This window comes from Acinonyx jubatus, chromosome B3 (assembly GCF_027475565.1).
Source record: "Acinonyx jubatus isolate Ajub_Pintada_27869175 chromosome B3, VMU_Ajub_asm_v1.0, whole genome shotgun sequence".
In the NCBI taxonomy this organism is placed as follows: domain Eukaryota; kingdom Metazoa; phylum Chordata; class Mammalia; order Carnivora; family Felidae; genus Acinonyx; species Acinonyx jubatus.
The window spans coordinates 39,080,902-39,098,362 of record NC_069386.1 but is presented as its reverse complement, the minus strand read 5'-3'; the positions used below and the strand labels follow the sequence as shown (position 1 = coordinate 39,098,362).

Sequence of the window (17,461 nt, the reverse complement as noted above, 5' to 3'; positions counted from 1 at the left end):
CTCAGGAAAGTAGGGGGTTTGGATTAGGTGGGTGGTTTCCCAGCCTGGTTTGTCCCTCCTGAAAAAAATTCCATGCTCAAATTTTCATTCTACTCATGGACTGTCACATTGCCCTTTAATATAAAGCCTCTGAAAAGTCCCACAGCAAAGAGACCTGGTTAAATCTGTTTCCCGAACTTGTGAGATGTTAGACCACCAAGCCATTATTTCCTCCCTGCAGATCATGCTTTGGGAAATGTTGGGCCAGATGGTCCTTGCAGTGCCTATGGGCTCCTCCTAATGGTGAGGCCACTCTTTCCAGCCTCTCCCAGGGACTGGGCCCTTCCCCCCCACCCCTCGCCCTCACCCCAGGATCAGATTAGCACAGTCAGAATGCAAGGAGACAGCTCCCCATTCAGTCCCTGAAGTGGTGAAATCTACTCCATTATCCTGCCTGCTGCCCCCTCCTTCCCCAATCACTCAGCTGCTACAATGTGGCACAGTCTCCTTGTGAATGCGACCCCACCCCATCCCCTCCAGACTCTCCTTCCCCTAGTGACCTTTCCACTCAGACAATGTGGGCCCATCTGCACCCTTTCATTTCTCTCCTTCAGCTGCCTAGGGATTTAGGCTGGGGATTTAGGGGGCCAGGCTAGAGACTGGGGGGCCCAGAGACAGGGTGTGACAACTGGCTGAGACTTGGAGGGGTTTGGAGTTGCACCACTGGGGAATACAGCCGGGATATAGAAGGCAGGGACACACAGGAGGGAAAAGAAACGGGGGAAAGAACGCTGCTGAGGGGTTCTGGAGAGCCTGATGCCACTGAGAGAGGAGCCTGGAGACGGGAACAGCGGGAACAGCGCAGGACTGCTGGGGACTGGATGAGGTAACCCAGGGAGCTAAGCCATCCTCGCAGGGGGAGGGAGAATGTGGTGGGCAGGCCACCCTCCCCAGTCCTGCCAAGGAGAGGGAAACTTAGCCCCTCCGTAAGGCCCCAGAGAGCACAGACCCCCATGGAGAACAAACAGGATTCAAAGTCCCCCCCCCCCCCCCCACAGCTGGGTGATGAGACCACCCTCCCAGAGAGTGGGATAGGGTGGGAGAGGCTGGGGCTATAGGATGAGGCTCACCCAGGCGGCTCCAGGACACAATGGGGCGCGGGTTGCCCGTGGCGACACACTCCAGCACCGCAGTCTGGTGCACTGTCAGGGTGAGGTTCTCAGGCCCCACGAGTATCATTGGCTCCTTGTAGGCCCCGGAGCCTGAGCCTGGGAGGAAGATGCCATGTTTCTTCACTTCAGCTGTGACCCTTCCCACCTCATCCCACCCACAACCCAGGACATGGGGAATGGGCAACAAGATCCAGCCCAGAAACCAGGTCCTGTGGGCAGATAGAAGATGCCAGGGGCCCCAGGGCATGGCACACATCCACCCCTCCTCACCCAGCCTTGCCAGGGCCTCTGGCAATGGGAGAGCCCCCGGGTTAAGCAGAGGATGGGCTTCCCCTGGTAGAGCTGAGCCAGAGAACAGGCCTCATTCCTTCTGAACCTTCACCACAAGGAACACAGAGCTTTGTGCTTAGCAGGCGCTCTACATACACCTGGCTGATAAGTCTCCAGGGGTCAGTTGAAGCGGGACTGACTGGAGAGTGAGGAGAAGTCAGGAGGCAGTTAGGGGCAGAACTAGGCAGAGCAAAAGAGCCTCACCTGACACGGTGAGCCTGGCCCCGTGGCTGACTCGGACACTGGCAATGTTCGAGGCTACGCAATGGAAGACACCACTGTCCTCAGCCCGAAGTCCTGTGATCTGCAGGACCCCCTTGGGCAGCAATGTGTACCTGTTGGAGCAAAGGGCACAGTCAACCACCAGCACAACCACCGTCACCATTGTCGGCCACATGGACACTGACATCACGGCCCAGTCTGCAGATGCTGTCCCGAGATCAACCCTGTCATCACCATCGTCATCACACACACAAGCTGGGACTCTGGCAGGTGGATGCACCACAATTCTAGCCCTGACGACAGTCACACACAGTCTTTAAAAATAAATCCACCGAGCATCAAATCTGGGCCCTGCCAGCCACGTGGATACTTAATCTCCACACAGCACCAGCCCAGAGGCTGCATGAGGTCCCTCAGAGCCCAGACACTGGGCCTGCCTCCCCGTCTTCCCTCCAGCTTTCCCTCGTGTGGCTCACCTCTCATTGTCCGTGTCAATGGGGACTCTGTTCTTCTCCCACGTGATTAGGGGTTTGGGCAGCCCGTGGATTTGGCACTGGAAGCGGGCCACACCGCCCTCCTCTCCCACGGTGGCCTGAGGATGCACGTGGAAGTCGGACATGGCTGGGGAAACACAGGGATGTGTGTATGGAAGAGGCATATGGCCAAGGTGCGAGGGGAAAGAGTGTTGGTGTGTGGGTCATAGTCCTATTTCCTGGAGCCCTGGAACTCACTGCCGAGGGTCATGGAGTTTTCCTGGAGCTGGTAGACGCAGGGCAACAGCGTGGGGGACACCTCGTCACTTACCCTGCCTCCTACCCTGGGAAGCATCTCCCTGTACAGGGCGGCATAGGGCTGCAACACTCTGAGAGGTCTGGACAAATTCTTGGATGCCAGACCTCAAACAAGGCGATCTCGGGCTGACGATCCACAAAGGCCAGAGAAAGCCCTGTTCCCAAGTCCCACTCCCCACTTTTTCAGCTGCTTCCAGATTTATTTTTATAAACCCCCTCTAAGGTATCCAACGCTGGAGGATTATGCTGCATGGTTTACGGACCAGGAACCTGAGGCTAGAGAGGGGAAACAGTCCAGTGTCACCCAGCAGAGACACCAGTCATTAAACCCTGGTTTTATGACCACGCCCAGCAGCCTCTTTTGCCTTTCCTCATCATCCCCATCTCCAGTTCTTCTGCAGTCTCTCGATGCACCCCGAGAGAGTGGTATATCCATCCAAGGTGACAAGCTTCACAGAAGACTGTCAGACCTACAATCTACATTTCAATGTGTCATAAATATTCAGGGACACCCCCTCCCCACCTTTTGGGGATCTGAACTGCTTGAACTCTGGTCTGCAGAGCCCAGGGCAGAGGGACTGTGGTGCACCCCACACCCCATTTCAGGCTAGTTAAGTGTGTCTACCCACCCTCACTCCCACCCAGCCCCAACCCCACCCTGTAAACCCAGGGAAGGCACCCCTCCCACGTGGGTTCCCAGCTTCAGCACCAGGGCTGCGATTTCATTAAAATCCACTTTGCTTCAAGTGCGGGAAGGCGGCTCACCATCTGTCCAGGCAGGCAGCCCCTCCCCTCCAGCACTCCATCAACTGGGACAGTCATCCCCTCCCAGAAGGAGCCCTCCCCCCACAGCAGGTTGGGCGCTGGAGCTTGTCCTGGCTCCTGCCCCTGGTTCCCTAGTGTGCGTGGGCACACCCCATCTCGGGCCCCCTCAATCCACCGGCTTGTTCAGGACTCCAGGGCAGCCCCAGAAGGCTGAGCCTTTGTACCCTTCTTCCCAGAGTCTCTGGGGGCTGACTCTTTTGTGGCACGGTCTCCATCTCATTTGCATGTGGTTCATTAAATATAAACATGCATAAAAATCCCCCGCCCTGCCTCCTCCTCTCTCAGGGCTTCCTGGGAGTGCAGCTGATGGGTGTGAGCAGCTCCTTGCACATGTGTGCAGAGCTGTCTTCTCTGGGAGGATGTGGCTGTGTCCATGGATGTGGGCTGAGTGTCTATGGCTGGATTTGAATGGGAATTTGTATCTCTCAGCTCCTGTGGCTAGTGTGTGATTCTGGTACTGTGCAGATAATCTCATGTATTCCCACGAAGGTAGAAGTCTTATAAAGGAGGCCCTCAGAGCAGGAGGTGGGGGCAAGTATCCCAGCTGGTGTCCCCATCAGGCTTGGTGAGAGGATCCCCAGAGGGTCAGCCTGCCCTCTCTCAGGCCAAAGGCTATGTTTGGCCAAGGACCTGCAGGTCAGCCCAGGAGCATGTAGGAGGGGGCCAAGTCACTGCTGGATCCCCTCTGCTGCCTGCAGACCTCAACCTCCAGGAGGGCAGGGCTGGATGCAGGCCTAGGGAGTGGAGGGGGCACCTATGCTCCTGGATTTGCTGTCTGTGCGCCCTGGGCTCTGCCCATTCAGGAGCTGGGGCGCTACCTTCCCCCTCCTCACTCCAGCTGGAGAAGAGCTTGCAGCCCCCCAGGGACCTGGGGCGGGGACTAATGGCTCTGCTGACTACAGATGCCTCCTCATTAAGGAGTCCAATCCTTTTGTGTTTCTAGCCCCCAGCCTGGGCTCCCCGGGGGGGGGGGGGGGGGGGGGAGCCTCGACTGAGGGGCTGGCCTGAGAGTACAAGGGGAAGGACTGCTGCTTCTCGGGGCGCTAGACATGGAGCAAGTCTGGCCTCTACCATCTTGCCCCCTCCTCCTCCCCTCAAAACTATACAAGGACAACAGCATGGGTTGAATGTGTACTAGAGAGGAATGCTCAAGTAGGAAGCAGTCAGAGGTAAGAAGCCAGCCCAATACTCTTCTTCACACGGTGGCCAACAGGACTCCTAAGGGTCCCCCGGGGCCCCTTGGATGCAGCTGCACCCCCTCTGCCCAGGGCTCCACGTTTCCCTTCCACCAGAGCAGCACCTTGCTGTACCTGTCAGTTTTGCTTCATTGCAATTCTGCCAAACATTTCATTTGAAGGGTAGCTTTGCCTTTAAAAGTGCTTGAAAAACACTCATCTAGAAGCTAACCCCTTCATTTTATGAAGGGGGCACTGAGGCCTAGGCCCTCTGCCGGGGTCCCTTAGATCTCCAGCAACTTTTTCACTCTCCAAGGGCACGTAAGCCCAGAATGGACTGCAGGACAGACCAACCTCTTCTCACTGGTTGGGAGATGGTACCGTATTCCAAGTTGGGGGGGATGGGTGGGTAGGGAGCTTCAGAGATGGTTCCTCAGTCCCATCCCTTGGAGCCTAGCTGGCTGTACAGGTGTGGTCGGGGGAGTAGGGTGTGATAGAAGGGGGTGGTCCTTTTTACCTGAGGCTCCTTTTTTTTTTTTTTTTTTTTTTACATTTATTTATTGGGGGGGCGGGGGTTGGTGGTGGGAGGGGCAGAGAGAGAAGAGAAAAACCCCAAGCAGACTCAGAGCCTGACCAGAGGCTCGAACTCACAAACCATGAGATCATGACCTGAGCTAAAAGCCAGAGTCAACCACTTAACCGACGGAAACACCTAGGCACCCCTTCCTGAGGTTCCTTCTTGCCTCCCCTTCCTCACTCCTACCCAGCCCTTTGGTCTGGTCAGCCCTATGGATTCCTTAGACGTCCAAGAGGGTTGCCTTGAGACCCTGGGTAGACAGTGTCCGAGCACCAGTCTGCTCATCCGTCAAGGGGAACAGGTACTTCTCAGGGCCCTTCCAGCTCTGACTCCTGCTGCCTTCATAAAGAGGCCCTTGTTCACATGCACAATCTTCCATTCACTCCTAGTTCACAGGCAACATGTTTTTTCTTTAAGAAGTGAGAGAAAGTTTCTAGGGGCCACTTAGGCCTCCTCTAGTCTCTCAGGGTGAGACAGGTTTGGCTCACAAGTATGTTTTTGTCCTGGCTTATGCCAGCAGGCCACGGAGCCAGAGGGAAGATGTCCTTCATCATGTCTCTCTGGGCAACCATAGGCATATGGGCTTGAGGACTGGACCTCGGAGCATACTGAGCCCTGAACAAGTCCTCCTGGGGCCACTGGGTGATTAGTAATGGAATACACAGGCTACTGTTGTAGCTGGAGACACTGTGTGTGCCGGGTGTCGGCAGTATTGTGCCTGTGGCTGGTGTACGTGAAAGTGGTGCTGTAACTTGTGGCTGTTGATGCTTTTGGTTACAGAGGGATAGTTTTGGGTCCCTCACTGCCAGCTGGTAATGGGAGGGAGTACAGGGCAGTGGTTGGAGGGCCCTTTCACTGTGAGGGCTGGAGAGAGTGACAGGGAAGACAAAGGCCTGTTTGGGGGACTTTGTGGAAAAAGCACCTTTGTCCCCAAGCAGTCTGGGAGGGACTCTCCCAGTTCCTCCCTGCCCCCATCACGGGTACAGCCAGACAATGGGGAAAGATGGGCAGAGAGAGCCCAGCAATCACCTGGGCTGAAAGGGAGCAGGAACAGGCAGGAAATGGCTCCTGGACACCCCCTATAAATTACCCAAGGGGGGGGTGGGTCTCCTGAGAGCCAGATCTAGAGCAGCTCAGGGAGGGGAGGGAGGACTTTCCTCCTGGTCCAGGACCTCTGGCAAGGTCAGGCCTGGATCTGATTAGACAGGCTCCAGGGGGATGCTGCAGGGCAGGGAAGGGTCGAGGCAAAGTGCTGGGAAGGAAGCTGGCAGCAACCCCCGAGCCCAGCCTCCCACTCCTTGACTATAGCCACACTCCTATCCCATGTGTGATGACAAACAGATCAGTGGCACTTTAGGATGGAGAGTTCAAAACACAGTGTTTGCAGAAGTCGGTGGCACAGGGAGTCTAAAGGCACCAACTGCCACCACTCACACAGCCATTCAAGAGCAACAACCACGAACCACAGATTCCTCCAAAGGCCACCACAGCAATCCCCTCCTTGTATCCATTCCTGCTAGGATCAGGAACGCCCCAGATGCCTAGCCCTTCCTCAGGCAGCTCAGGTGATTGTAATGTTTTTCCTTACACTCCAGACCTGCCTGAATCCCCTCTGCTTCTATCCACTGCCTCCAACTGTCCCCTCCAGACTCACATTTTCCAATATAGGAGCCAGGTTTTAAGCACTGGAAATGTGGCCAGTCCAAACTGAGATGGGATGGAAGTGTAAAAAATACACATTGGTTTTCAAAGATTTAGTATAAAATAAAAAGACACTAAGCATTAGACAAATGCAAATCAAAACCCTAATGAGATACTACCTCACACCCATTAGGATGGCTACTGTCAAAGCAAAAACAGAAACAAAACCAAAAACAAACCACAGAAGATAACAAGTGTTGGCAAGCGTGTGGAGAAATCGGAACCCTTGCGTACTGTTGGTGGGAAGGTAAACTGGCATAGCCGTTACGGAAAACGGTATGGCGGTTCTTCAAAAAAGAAATAGGATTATCATATAACCCAGCAATTCTACTTCTGGGTATATACCCAAAAGAATGAAAAGCAGGGTCTTAAAGAGATATTTGTATACCTGCATCTGCCACAGCATTATTCAGAATAGGTAAAAGGTGGAAGCAGCCAAGTGTGCATCAGTGGAGAGTGGATAAACACATACACACAAGGGAACATCACTTGGCCTTAAAAAGGAAGGACATTCTGACACAGGCTACTACACGGATAAACTTTGAGAACATTATGCTAAGTGAAATAAGCCCGACACAAAAAGACAAGCACCGTATGATTCCACTTACATGAGGTACTTGGAGTGGTCAAACTCAGACAGAAAGTCGAGCGGTGGTTGCACAGGGCTGGGGTAAGAGGGACATGGGCAGTTATATGATGGAAATAGAGTTTCACTTTTGGAAGGTGAATTCTGGAGGTGGATGGTAGGGATGGTTTGTACGATAATATGAAGGAATTTCATGCCGCTGAACTGTACGCTTAGAAACATGGTTAAGACAATAAATTTTATGTGTATTTTACCACAATTTAAAACTTACAGGGGCCCGTGGGTGGCTCAGTCGGTTGAGCATCCGACTTTAGCTCAGATCATGATTCCGCAGTTTTTGAGTTTAAGCCCCACATCAGGTTCGCTACTGTCAGCACAGCGCCCGCTTCAAATCCTCTGTCCCCCCTTGCTGCCCCTCCCCCACTTGTGCTCCCTCAAAAATAAAATATTAAAAACAAACAAAAAAACTTGGACAAATAATTGTAATCGATAGGCATAAATAATTTAAAATATTTATTACACGTGCAAATAATATTTTGCATTTTAAAGACTTGGCTCAACCTGTTTCCAATTCTGTGTCTCCCTCTCTCTCTCTGCCCCTCCCCCATTCATGCTCTGTCTCTCTCTGTCCCAAAAAAATAAATAAACGTTGAAAAAAAAATTAAAAAAAAAATAAAGACTTGGCTCAAAAAATGCAAAAGCCTTACTAATAATTAAAAAATCATGATTACATTAGGGCACCTGGCTGGCTCAGTCAGTGGAGCATGCAGTCAAGGTCATGAGTTCAAGCCTCACATTGAGCATAGAGATTAAAGTAAATAAATATTTAAAAATAAAAATGATTGTATGTTGGAATATTTTAGATATACTAAGTAAAATAAAATTTATTATTAAAATTAACTTCACCTGGTTTAAAAAAAATTTTTTTTTAATGTTTATTTAGATTTGAGAGAGAGACAGAGTGTGAGTGGGGGAGGGGCAGAGAGAGAGGGAGACACAGATCCGAAGCAAGCTTCAGGGTCTGAGGTGTTAGCACAGAGCTCGGCACAGGGCTCGAACTCATGAACCACCAGATCATGACCCGAGTTGAAGTCGGACACTCAACCGACTGAGCCACCCAGGGCGCTCTGTCACCTGGTTTTTGTTTTTGGTAAATGTGACTGACCCCTAGAAAATTTAAAATTACCTATGTGGCTCACATTATATTTCCACTGGAAAGAGCTGCTCTAGAAGATAAAAAATTTTGTTGTTCTTCACACAACAGCCCTTCAAATACTTGAGGTCTGAGTTGTTCCGACAGAAACATCTGAGGTAAACACCGTCAACTCTTTCAGTTATTTGTGATGTGGAATGATGTTCAGATGCCTTGAGCCTGGAGATCCTCCTTTAGCCAAGCTCTAGGTAGGCAAGTCTCCCTTACAGTGGGGTGTCTAGAAATGGCCAGAGTCCCCTGGGGATGGTCTGAGGACTTAGAGCAGATTTCAGCCATCAGCTGTAGTGAGTACCCCTGTGCTGTCCAGTATGGTAGCCACTAACCACATTTAAATTAAATTTAAACAAAATTCAAAAATTCAGTTCCTCTGATTCACTCACTACCTCTCAAGTGCCCAAGAGTAGGCTACTGGCTACATTATGGGTCAGCACCAATAGACCATTTCCATCATCACAGAAAATTCTATTGGACGCTGCTGGTCTAAGTCCAAGAGAAGGCCTCAGATGCCCAGCTGCCTTCTCTCTTGCCGCCCCAGCTGAGAGGCCCCCTTCCTCATACCTCACTAGCCTAGCAGTGCCCCTGCTGGCTTCCTCACCACAAGGGCCATATTTGATCATACCTTGGTCTATCACAATGCATGGCAGAGAAAGCCTCACACAGCAAGATTTTAGCTCCCAGTGAGGAAATAGTTGCTAAGAGCTTTTTGAGGTAGTGGGACAGTTAATGGTATGGGCTCTGGAGTCATACAGCACCAGGTTCAAAACTCAACACCACCACTCTTAGCTGTGTGACCTTGGGCAAGTTACTTCATCTCTCTGAACCTCTATGTTGTCACTTATAAAATAGGGACGAATAGCTCATGTCGCTAGTGCTGCTGCACTAGGGGATTCAACGTGAAATATTTGTAAAGTGCTTAGCACATAGTTAAATCCTTGCTAGCTATTGCTAAGGGAAATTAGTAGAATCTTGAGTTAAAGGGAACTGAGAGGGAAGAGTGTAGTGGGAATGGGGGGGAGAGGTAGAAGCAGTCTTCCCCAAGAGGGTAGCCATCTTCCCTCAGAGGGTTAGTGGTAGGACCCCAAAGCCTCCAGAGAAGTGAATAAAGACAGAATTTGTAAGGTCTGTGTGGTGAGGGGGCATCAGTGCCAGGGGAGGGGGGCAGCCAGATACAAACCAAGCCCAACTTCTTCTCACTTCTGCCTGGGGGCTCCACAGAGGCCCCAACAGTGAGCTGTCAGCTGGAAGAAGCCATCGGGTAATTGAGGCCTTGATTTCTCTAGTAAAATGTTTATGAAGCCCATAAACTCATGCCTTTATTGGCCAGGCTCATTCCAGGGGATGGATGTGGCTCTCTGAGGTGTAGTTAAAGCACCTGCTGAACTCAGGCACCCGAGGGCTACTCTGGCCTCCACCCAGACCCACCAGGCAGAGTGACCCCTGGAGGGCAGGTAGACCAGCCAAGTCCCACCTCAAACACTCTTTAAACTTCTCAAAGCTTATAAATGTCCTATCTCTAAATGTGTATGGGAAGGAAAGAGGAATCCCCAAGTGCTGGGGATTTGCCATAATCCCCAGTGGGGTCTTGGACTTGTCTTCAGGGTTATCTGGCCCAGGCTCACCTTCCTCAGCACTCTGTCCCTGTCTCCTCACTATCTCAGTCCCCATGTGGCCCCCGACTTTTGCTCTGTTAGGGAAGAAGCCCCACATGGATTGGCCATTGTCACTTGGGGTAGGAGAAAGTATGAACTTAGGAGACCTGTATTTACTTCCCTGGGCCTCCAAAGGGGAGTCTGAGAGTCGAATTAAGATTGTGAATCCAAAGAGTATGTTTTGGGGGAGCTTTGTGGGGTTGGGTGGATGGTGTCTGCTTACAAACAGCCCCAGAGGACCGCAAGGTCTCAGAGGCCCTGCTCAAGCTTCACTGGGGGTGATTGATTCCTCTGGGCCTTTGCCTGGTGACCCTGCTCTGAGAAGCCTCTGGATCCTTTTGTCTGCCTCCTCAAGCGCCTTACCCCCTGCCTCAGCTCTGAACCCCAGCCCCTCCCACCCCAACACCAGCTCACCACTCCCCCCAGCCCCAATTCTAACACAAAAGGCAACTTTGTCTTTCAAGTCAGTAGCCGTAAATCCACATTTCTCCCCTCCCCCCTGGCAGCCACCTCTGACAAATGGGGGGGCCTGGATGGGGAGAGGTAGGGAGCAGTGGGAGGCCAGGCTCAGCTTGGGAAAGTCCCTGTATCCAGCTGTTGGCCCGCTGTAGGGCTGGAGAGTATCGAACCTTTACGGCCTGATCTTTGATTCCAATGGACTGTAAGGCCCGAGGCACAGCTGCAGGGGAGGCAATCTGGGGCTCTCTGCACCTCTGGGCTGGGCTTTTATGACCCAAGAAGAATAAAACATCTCAAAGCCCTACTTCTAATTATTCTGCCCATAATTCGGGGGCTCCAGTTCTTCCTCCAGATCAAGCCATAGGCTCCTCCTCTCTGCATCCTCCAGCCTTCAGTGGAGGGTATGATGTGTGCCTGGGGGGGTATGTGCTGCGGGGCAGGTAGTGTCTGCCTTATGCAGCTTGGTGGACATGCCACTGGGTGGGTGTGCCCACTGCTTTCATTGGTGGCCCCAGACACATTCAGGGAAGGGGAAGGAGAGGGAAGTATCACTTACCCCATGTGACCACCCTACCCTACCCCACTGCTAGGTTTTCAGAAGCAGCCCATATTCAAATATTTTGCCCTGTTTTCATCCCATGTATCAGGCAATATCGCATCAGAGGATGTGTCCTGGTTTTTGGTTTGGGAAATAGTCATTTGTCATGTTTACACAGCAGACCCACTGAGTGGACTCTAAGCATGCATTCGACAGATCCTTATTGACTTCTAACGTGTCAGGTTGTTCTGGCACCCTATGAGCAAATGCCTTCCATCCCACAGGCCCTGTCCTTAGATATCCCCACCCAAGCTCCTAAGAAATATCAAAAGGGTGAGAGCACAGAGCCAGGATCTCAGGTACTCTCACAGCACCACTCTGAAAAACAGACCTACAGAAGCTTCTGATGGTCAGAGGTTACATGTTATACTTGCTAGCATAACCCCGAGAAGTGGGGATTGCTACCTGTTCTGGGGCTCAGAGAGGTTAATTGACACAGCCACTTAGTGATGTTAAAGCAGACATTTGAACTCAGAGCGGCCTAACTCCACACCCAGTGCTCTTTCTCTGCATCAGAACTGGGGTGGGATGGGCACACGTATTCAAATGCTGCTCAAACAGGACTGATGATCCCTGCAGACACGCTTACAGAAAAACACAGAGACACACAGCATCCTAGACCCTTATGAGCACCATGCCTACACGCATTCAGAGACACCAGGGTCCAGCAGGCTCCATGCTAATGGTACTCCCCCAGGGCTTGGGGGCAGGTTTCACAGAATATAACTAATGCATCTGCATTATATATATATATATATATATATATATATATATATATATATATATATATATATTAGCACCTTGATAAGGTGGGGTTATCACCCCACTAATGGTCATGGAGCCCACACATGCTTCCTAAGTTCTGTGAACACAGGTGCTTGTCCCAGGGTAGCTCTTCCCTGAGCGTTTCCAAATCAGCAATCTAGGACACGGAACTGTAGGGCCTTGAGAGGGTTGGGCCTTAGAAGATAGAGGAGTAATTTATTTTCCTGATTTGGGGCAGGAGGGCAAGGCACTGTGAAATACTAGTGGCTTTTGTGGGGTGAGGGGCAAGGGGAGGAAGTGCTAAAGGGAAGGGAAGTTGTGAGACAGACTCAGACCTGTCATAACTGGATGTATGATCTTGATAAAACCAAAGCCCCTCTCTGGACCTCTGTTTCCTCTTCTGTAAAATTAGGAAGTTGAGTTGGACAAGTTATAAAGGCTTATCCAGCTTCAGCCTTTGAGGCACATTTGCTTCCAAGTGCTAGCCAGGGGTACAGAGTCAGGGGCTAGGAGCCAACTGGGGAATCGCTCTCTGCCTTACATTTGAGAATATCCAGGCCCAGCAGAGCCCCTCTCCACAGACTGCACGTCTCTGCCCGTGTCAGGGTCACCAATCTTCCTTATGTAAACCTGCCCAGGCCCACAACATCCTTAACTTCCCGTCGTTCTGGTCAAGACACCGGATCTCTCTCACCTCCCGGAAGGGCGTCTGGTTAGGCGGCCCAGGCTGGAGCTATTAAGTAAATTGCTTTCACATGACCATGAGGACAACTCAACAAAAACAGATACTTCCCCTAAATTTCCAGAGCCATATATTAGGTTTTGTAGGGACTAATACTGCAGGGGTCAGGTAGTGGACAGGTGACCTGAGATCATGCTTGGCTCTGTCACAGACTCCCTATGTGACCTTTCGATTCCAACCTTGGTTTTCTCATCTGTGAAATGTGAGTGGCGCAGGATAGACAAGATAATCTCTAAGGTCCACACCAACATTAACATTCTAGGATAACACTGGGTAAAGTGGTATCCTCTGCATCCATGGAAGGCCCTTCTCCTATTCTCAAACCTTGATTTGATGCTGCTTTTATGTTTCATGACTCTGCAGAATCCCTGGTGGCTCAAAACCAAACCACAGGAGATTAAGGCCTGTAGGCCCTCCACCCCAACAATACTCCAAAATAAGCCTCATCTGTTTGGGGAAGAGGGAGGCCTACACTCCCTAGGAGGATCATAGAGTTTCTTGGTTGCTATGGGGCTCCCAATTCTTGGAAATAGACTTATGTGGGGAACCCCACTACCACCCTCCAGTTGTCAGAGGTTTTCCAAAGCCCTGGGAACCATCTTCCAGAGAGGGTTTCCAAAGCTTTCCCATACATTCAAAGGCCTCACCACACCCACCCCTAACCTCTTCCTCTCCCTCTCTTACTAAGGGCGCAACATGCACCAGCTGCCCAAGCTACAAGCAAACCCAGAGGTTACTGACCCATCCTTCTCCCTCTCTCCCACAACAAACTGGTCACCAAACCCAGGTGTATGATCTCTTTTGCATACCACTTGGCTTAGGCTCTGAGCACTCTCCGTTGTTTCTGTGATAGCCTCCCTGCTCCCTCCTCTTCTTCCCTCATACTGAAGCCATAATTGTCTTCCTAAACATCCAATATGATCATCAAACACCTTTGGTGGTTCTCCATTGCCTTGAATCAAAGCACTCTCCTTGAGATGGCATTCAAGGTCTTCACTATTAGGTCCTGTTTGCTCTTTCTAGCCTCAAATGCCAGCTCATTCTGCCTTCATGTGGTTTGTACTCTGACCATGTCAGACAAGGTTGCCTTCCCTGGATATATGATAGATGCTCACACTGCTATTTCTTGGCATTCTGCTGTCCCCTCTGCCTGGAACTTTTTGATCCTCTCTCTTACCAGCACCCCCATTCTCCACATCCCCCAAAGGAGGCAGAATTAATTGTGCCTCTCTCCTTGTCCTTATTGGACTGTATTAGAATCCATTGTTCACACATCAATCTACTTACTAGCCTAGGAGTCCCTTACTAAGAGTGGCCTGCTGTACCTTTCTACCTCGAGCACCTAGAACAAATACTAGGTAAATAATAATTCCTCATAAACTATTTCCTGAATGTTGGCTTTAAGGGGCATATGGTTTGGGGGGGGGGGGTCCTTCCCCATCATCTTCTCTTCCACCCAAGTCCCTTACCCCACTACAATCCAGTGTCAGTTCTTGGGCAAGTTACTCCTCTACCTGAGTCTCAATTTCTCCGATGAAAACGAGTCAGTTAGACTGGCCACCGTTCTGGCACTGGGCCGTGTATCAGAATAACTTAGGAGGCTGGGTAACAATGCAGATTTCTGTACACCACCGCCAGAGAGATTCAGACCCTTTGGTCTGGCGTGATGCTCAGGAATCTGTATCTCCAATAAAGCTCACCAGGGTGTCTCAAATGCACAGTCAGGATTGGGAACCCCTGGTCTGGCAGGTTCTTGAGAATCTGATCTTTCCTAAGGCTCCAGCATCCCACAAGGGCAGATTCTCAGCCCAGCCTGGCCCCCAAGCCCCCACCCCACCCCCCTCAAGCCTTGTTCGAGGCCGGCTGGTCCAGGACGTGTGACTCCGATGCCACGAGGAGAGGCGCAGAATGGGCAGCGGGCGGATGGATGAACGTGCGAGAGCCCGGCTCCCGCGGGGGCCCCCAGCTCAGTCCCCGGGATGGCGGGCGGGGTCAGCGCCCCGAGCCTGAGGCCCTGAGAGCAGCTCTCTCCCGGCGGCAGGAGTAAGTGGGACCATCTGCTCCTCTCCTCGGAGGTCAGAGCTTTGTGTCAAGCTCCCATCCCCCTCGCTCCTCCCCCCTCCTCCCCGCCCCGTGCCCTCTGACTCCCGGGACTGGAAAGAAAGAAGCCCTCTAGGTCCTGATGAAAGTGGCAGTGTGATGGGGAGCGACAGCGGCCGCCGCGCTCGGGGCGCGGGCAGGCCCCCGGCCGGCGGGCGAGGGCCGGGTCGGGAGGAGCGCGGGGTCCCGCGCAGCGGCCGCGGGGCCGAGCGGGCGGGCGGCTCCCGCGGGAGGCAGCGCCGGTTCCCACAGCCGGCCCGGCCGCCGGGCCCCTTTGAAGTGGCCGCAGCTGCACACCCCGACCCGCCGCTAATCCCCGCGGGGCGGGCGCCCTCGCCCCCCCGCATAGCGGTAGTGTCCGCGCTGAATGGCGCTGGCTAATTACCTCGCTCGCACCGCCGCGGGTGAATGAGAGAATCCGGCATTGTGCGCGGCGAATGGAGAAAATAAGACAGCCATTGTCCTCACACGCCAAACGAGGGTTTGATGTCGCTGGGGCGAGCGAGGCACCATTTCCCGCCGCCTCCTCCCACCGCCCCCCACCCCCACCCCGGCGGGGCAAATTCCCCAAGCTGGGCCCGGCCCCTGCGGCCGCGGGGGAAACTGAGGAAGCCGGGAGGGTGCAACTGCCCCAGGCTCCCTCCCGCCCCACCACCCGCTCCTCACCTGCCTTCTCCACCCGCAGGTTCTCAGGGCGCCTCCTGGGCTCGCCCAGCCCCGAAAACCAGGCTCGGCCCTGCGCCCACCAACCTGATTAGACGTCGTTGGGAACGCGTGAGACAACTGTCGAGGGTGCCGCTATTTCCGCACCTCGGTGCCCAGCTGTGTGCCATCAACCCACAGGGCTGGGGAATTTCGGGGCGGTGGCTGGAGAGACGATTACAGGAGGCGCGAGAGGAAGACTCCGGAGAGAATGGGAAGGGAGATGAGCTGTGGGGAGCCTGGACTGATGGAGGGACTGGCCTCCTCAGGGAGGAAGAGGGAAATGGTTGGAAAGGACAGGTCCGAATTATAGAGGGTCTGCAAAACCAGGCCCTGGGGTCGGGACGAGTGCCCCGTGCAAGGAGGCTACTGTTCTGAGTCAGGGAGAGTGGTGGGCTTATGGGTTAAGACTGCAGTTACAGCCGCAAGGAAGCCCACTCAACATCAGAAACCCTACTTGCCTCAGGCAATCTCCCCCATCTTTTAGGTATAAGGATATAAGGTAACTCAGCTGGGAAATCAGGACTAAAGGAAATGACCATGCAGATGGGCAAGCAGACGAGCATGCTATTGAGGCATTCAACAGATGCCGGTGGGCTCTATCAGACTTCCTTCTCTTTACCATCACCACCAAGTAAGGTGGGGGTTTTTTTTCATGGGGAGGGAGCAGAAAATTATATCCTTCAACATCAGGAAATGTCTTATCTTTCTATCCCTGAGTCCTTAGCTCAGAGGCAAGTAGGTACAAGATAGATAGATGCTCTTTGAGATTTGTTGATAGGAGAAATGAGCTGTTTTAATATCCCTCCATTCCACATTTCCTTTTCCTGGAAGCACATACTTCCTCATCCCTTCTGATGGGATCTTAGACTCTTTCTGCCTGAAGGAAGAATGTTATACATATGCTTCGATGTCCTATCAGGCTTATCAAATGATAAAAGGGTCTGGTCCCTTGCCCTGATCAACAGTAGGCTATTGGGCTGAACCAGTTAGCACCACTCATTTGGTGTATATCATAGAGCTCCTTCTGAGGCTGCAGTCTTTTCTAATTGTCTAGATTATAAAATAGACTATAAACTAGATTATAAATTCGTTATAGGCAGCTCATAGCCAGACTCTTTAACAGAACCAACCATCTACTTACCCATTCATCCACTTATTTGAGAATAAAATTAAAGAATGAAAAACACTTGTTGAGTCAAAACTGTTCTTTGCTCTGACCCACCAACCCTATTTAACGTTAACAAGTACTAGCTGTAACAGGGATACATGAAAAGCATGCTTTTAAAGGAGAGGAAAATCTAAGCATAGCTCACTGTTTTTCTGACACAATCCTGAATCAAGGTTTAATCTAACCCTGGTCATCCCCTTGGATGTGGTCAGAATGTTTTTCTTTATAATTCTCCTAAATCTTTATGTTAAAGTCATATTTTTTCTGCCTAAGTCTCTAGAACTAAGCTTGCTAGGCATCACAGCACCTGCTGCTGTTGAACTACTCCCTGCTTAGGCCAATCTGCCTAGTTAGTTGATCTGCCTAGTTAATTGATTTAGAGAACTTCAAAACAACAAGAAGATAAAGCAGAGCTGCTGTGGATGGGGTCAATGTGGGAGGCCTGAAGCCCCACCAATCTGCCCCCCCCTTCCCCACCTCCAGCCCCTGTGCCCCCTCCACAGACCCAGGGACTCTAAGGAATGATGCTTCAAGTCCCCTGATCTAGAGGGAAAAAAGGACTTATCCAAGGAAACAAAAGGCAGTTAATACCAGTTAACTAACTGGAATTTAAATAAAAACTTGAAAGGGGGGAAAAAAAAGTAGTTAGCAGATCAAACATCATTCTAATGCTATACAGGCCACTAGCTTCATTTTAAAAGACT

General features: G+C 51.8%; 1 protein-coding gene across 6 annotated transcripts in view; it reads right to left on the bottom strand.

The window, feature by feature from the left end:
• The window catches only part of IGDCC3 (immunoglobulin superfamily DCC subclass member 3), a 41,353-nt gene that overhangs the window by 5,595 nt on the left and 18,297 nt on the right, over positions 1–17,461 (bottom strand). For all 6 annotated transcript variants that reach the window (XR_008299113.1, XR_008299114.1, XM_053223866.1 and 3 more), the window contains exons 3-5: positions 2,180–2,324; positions 1,686–1,816; positions 1,110–1,247 (exon numbers count right to left, since the gene is read on the bottom strand). Coding sequence is in view for 4 of the 6 variants with exons in the window: in XM_053223866.1 (XP_053079841.1) it covers positions 1,110–1,247; positions 1,686–1,816; positions 2,180–2,324 (414 nt within the window). In the remaining 2 variants the exon portion in view is untranslated. The remainder of the gene's footprint in view (positions 1–1,109; positions 1,248–1,685; positions 1,817–2,179; positions 2,325–17,461) is intronic.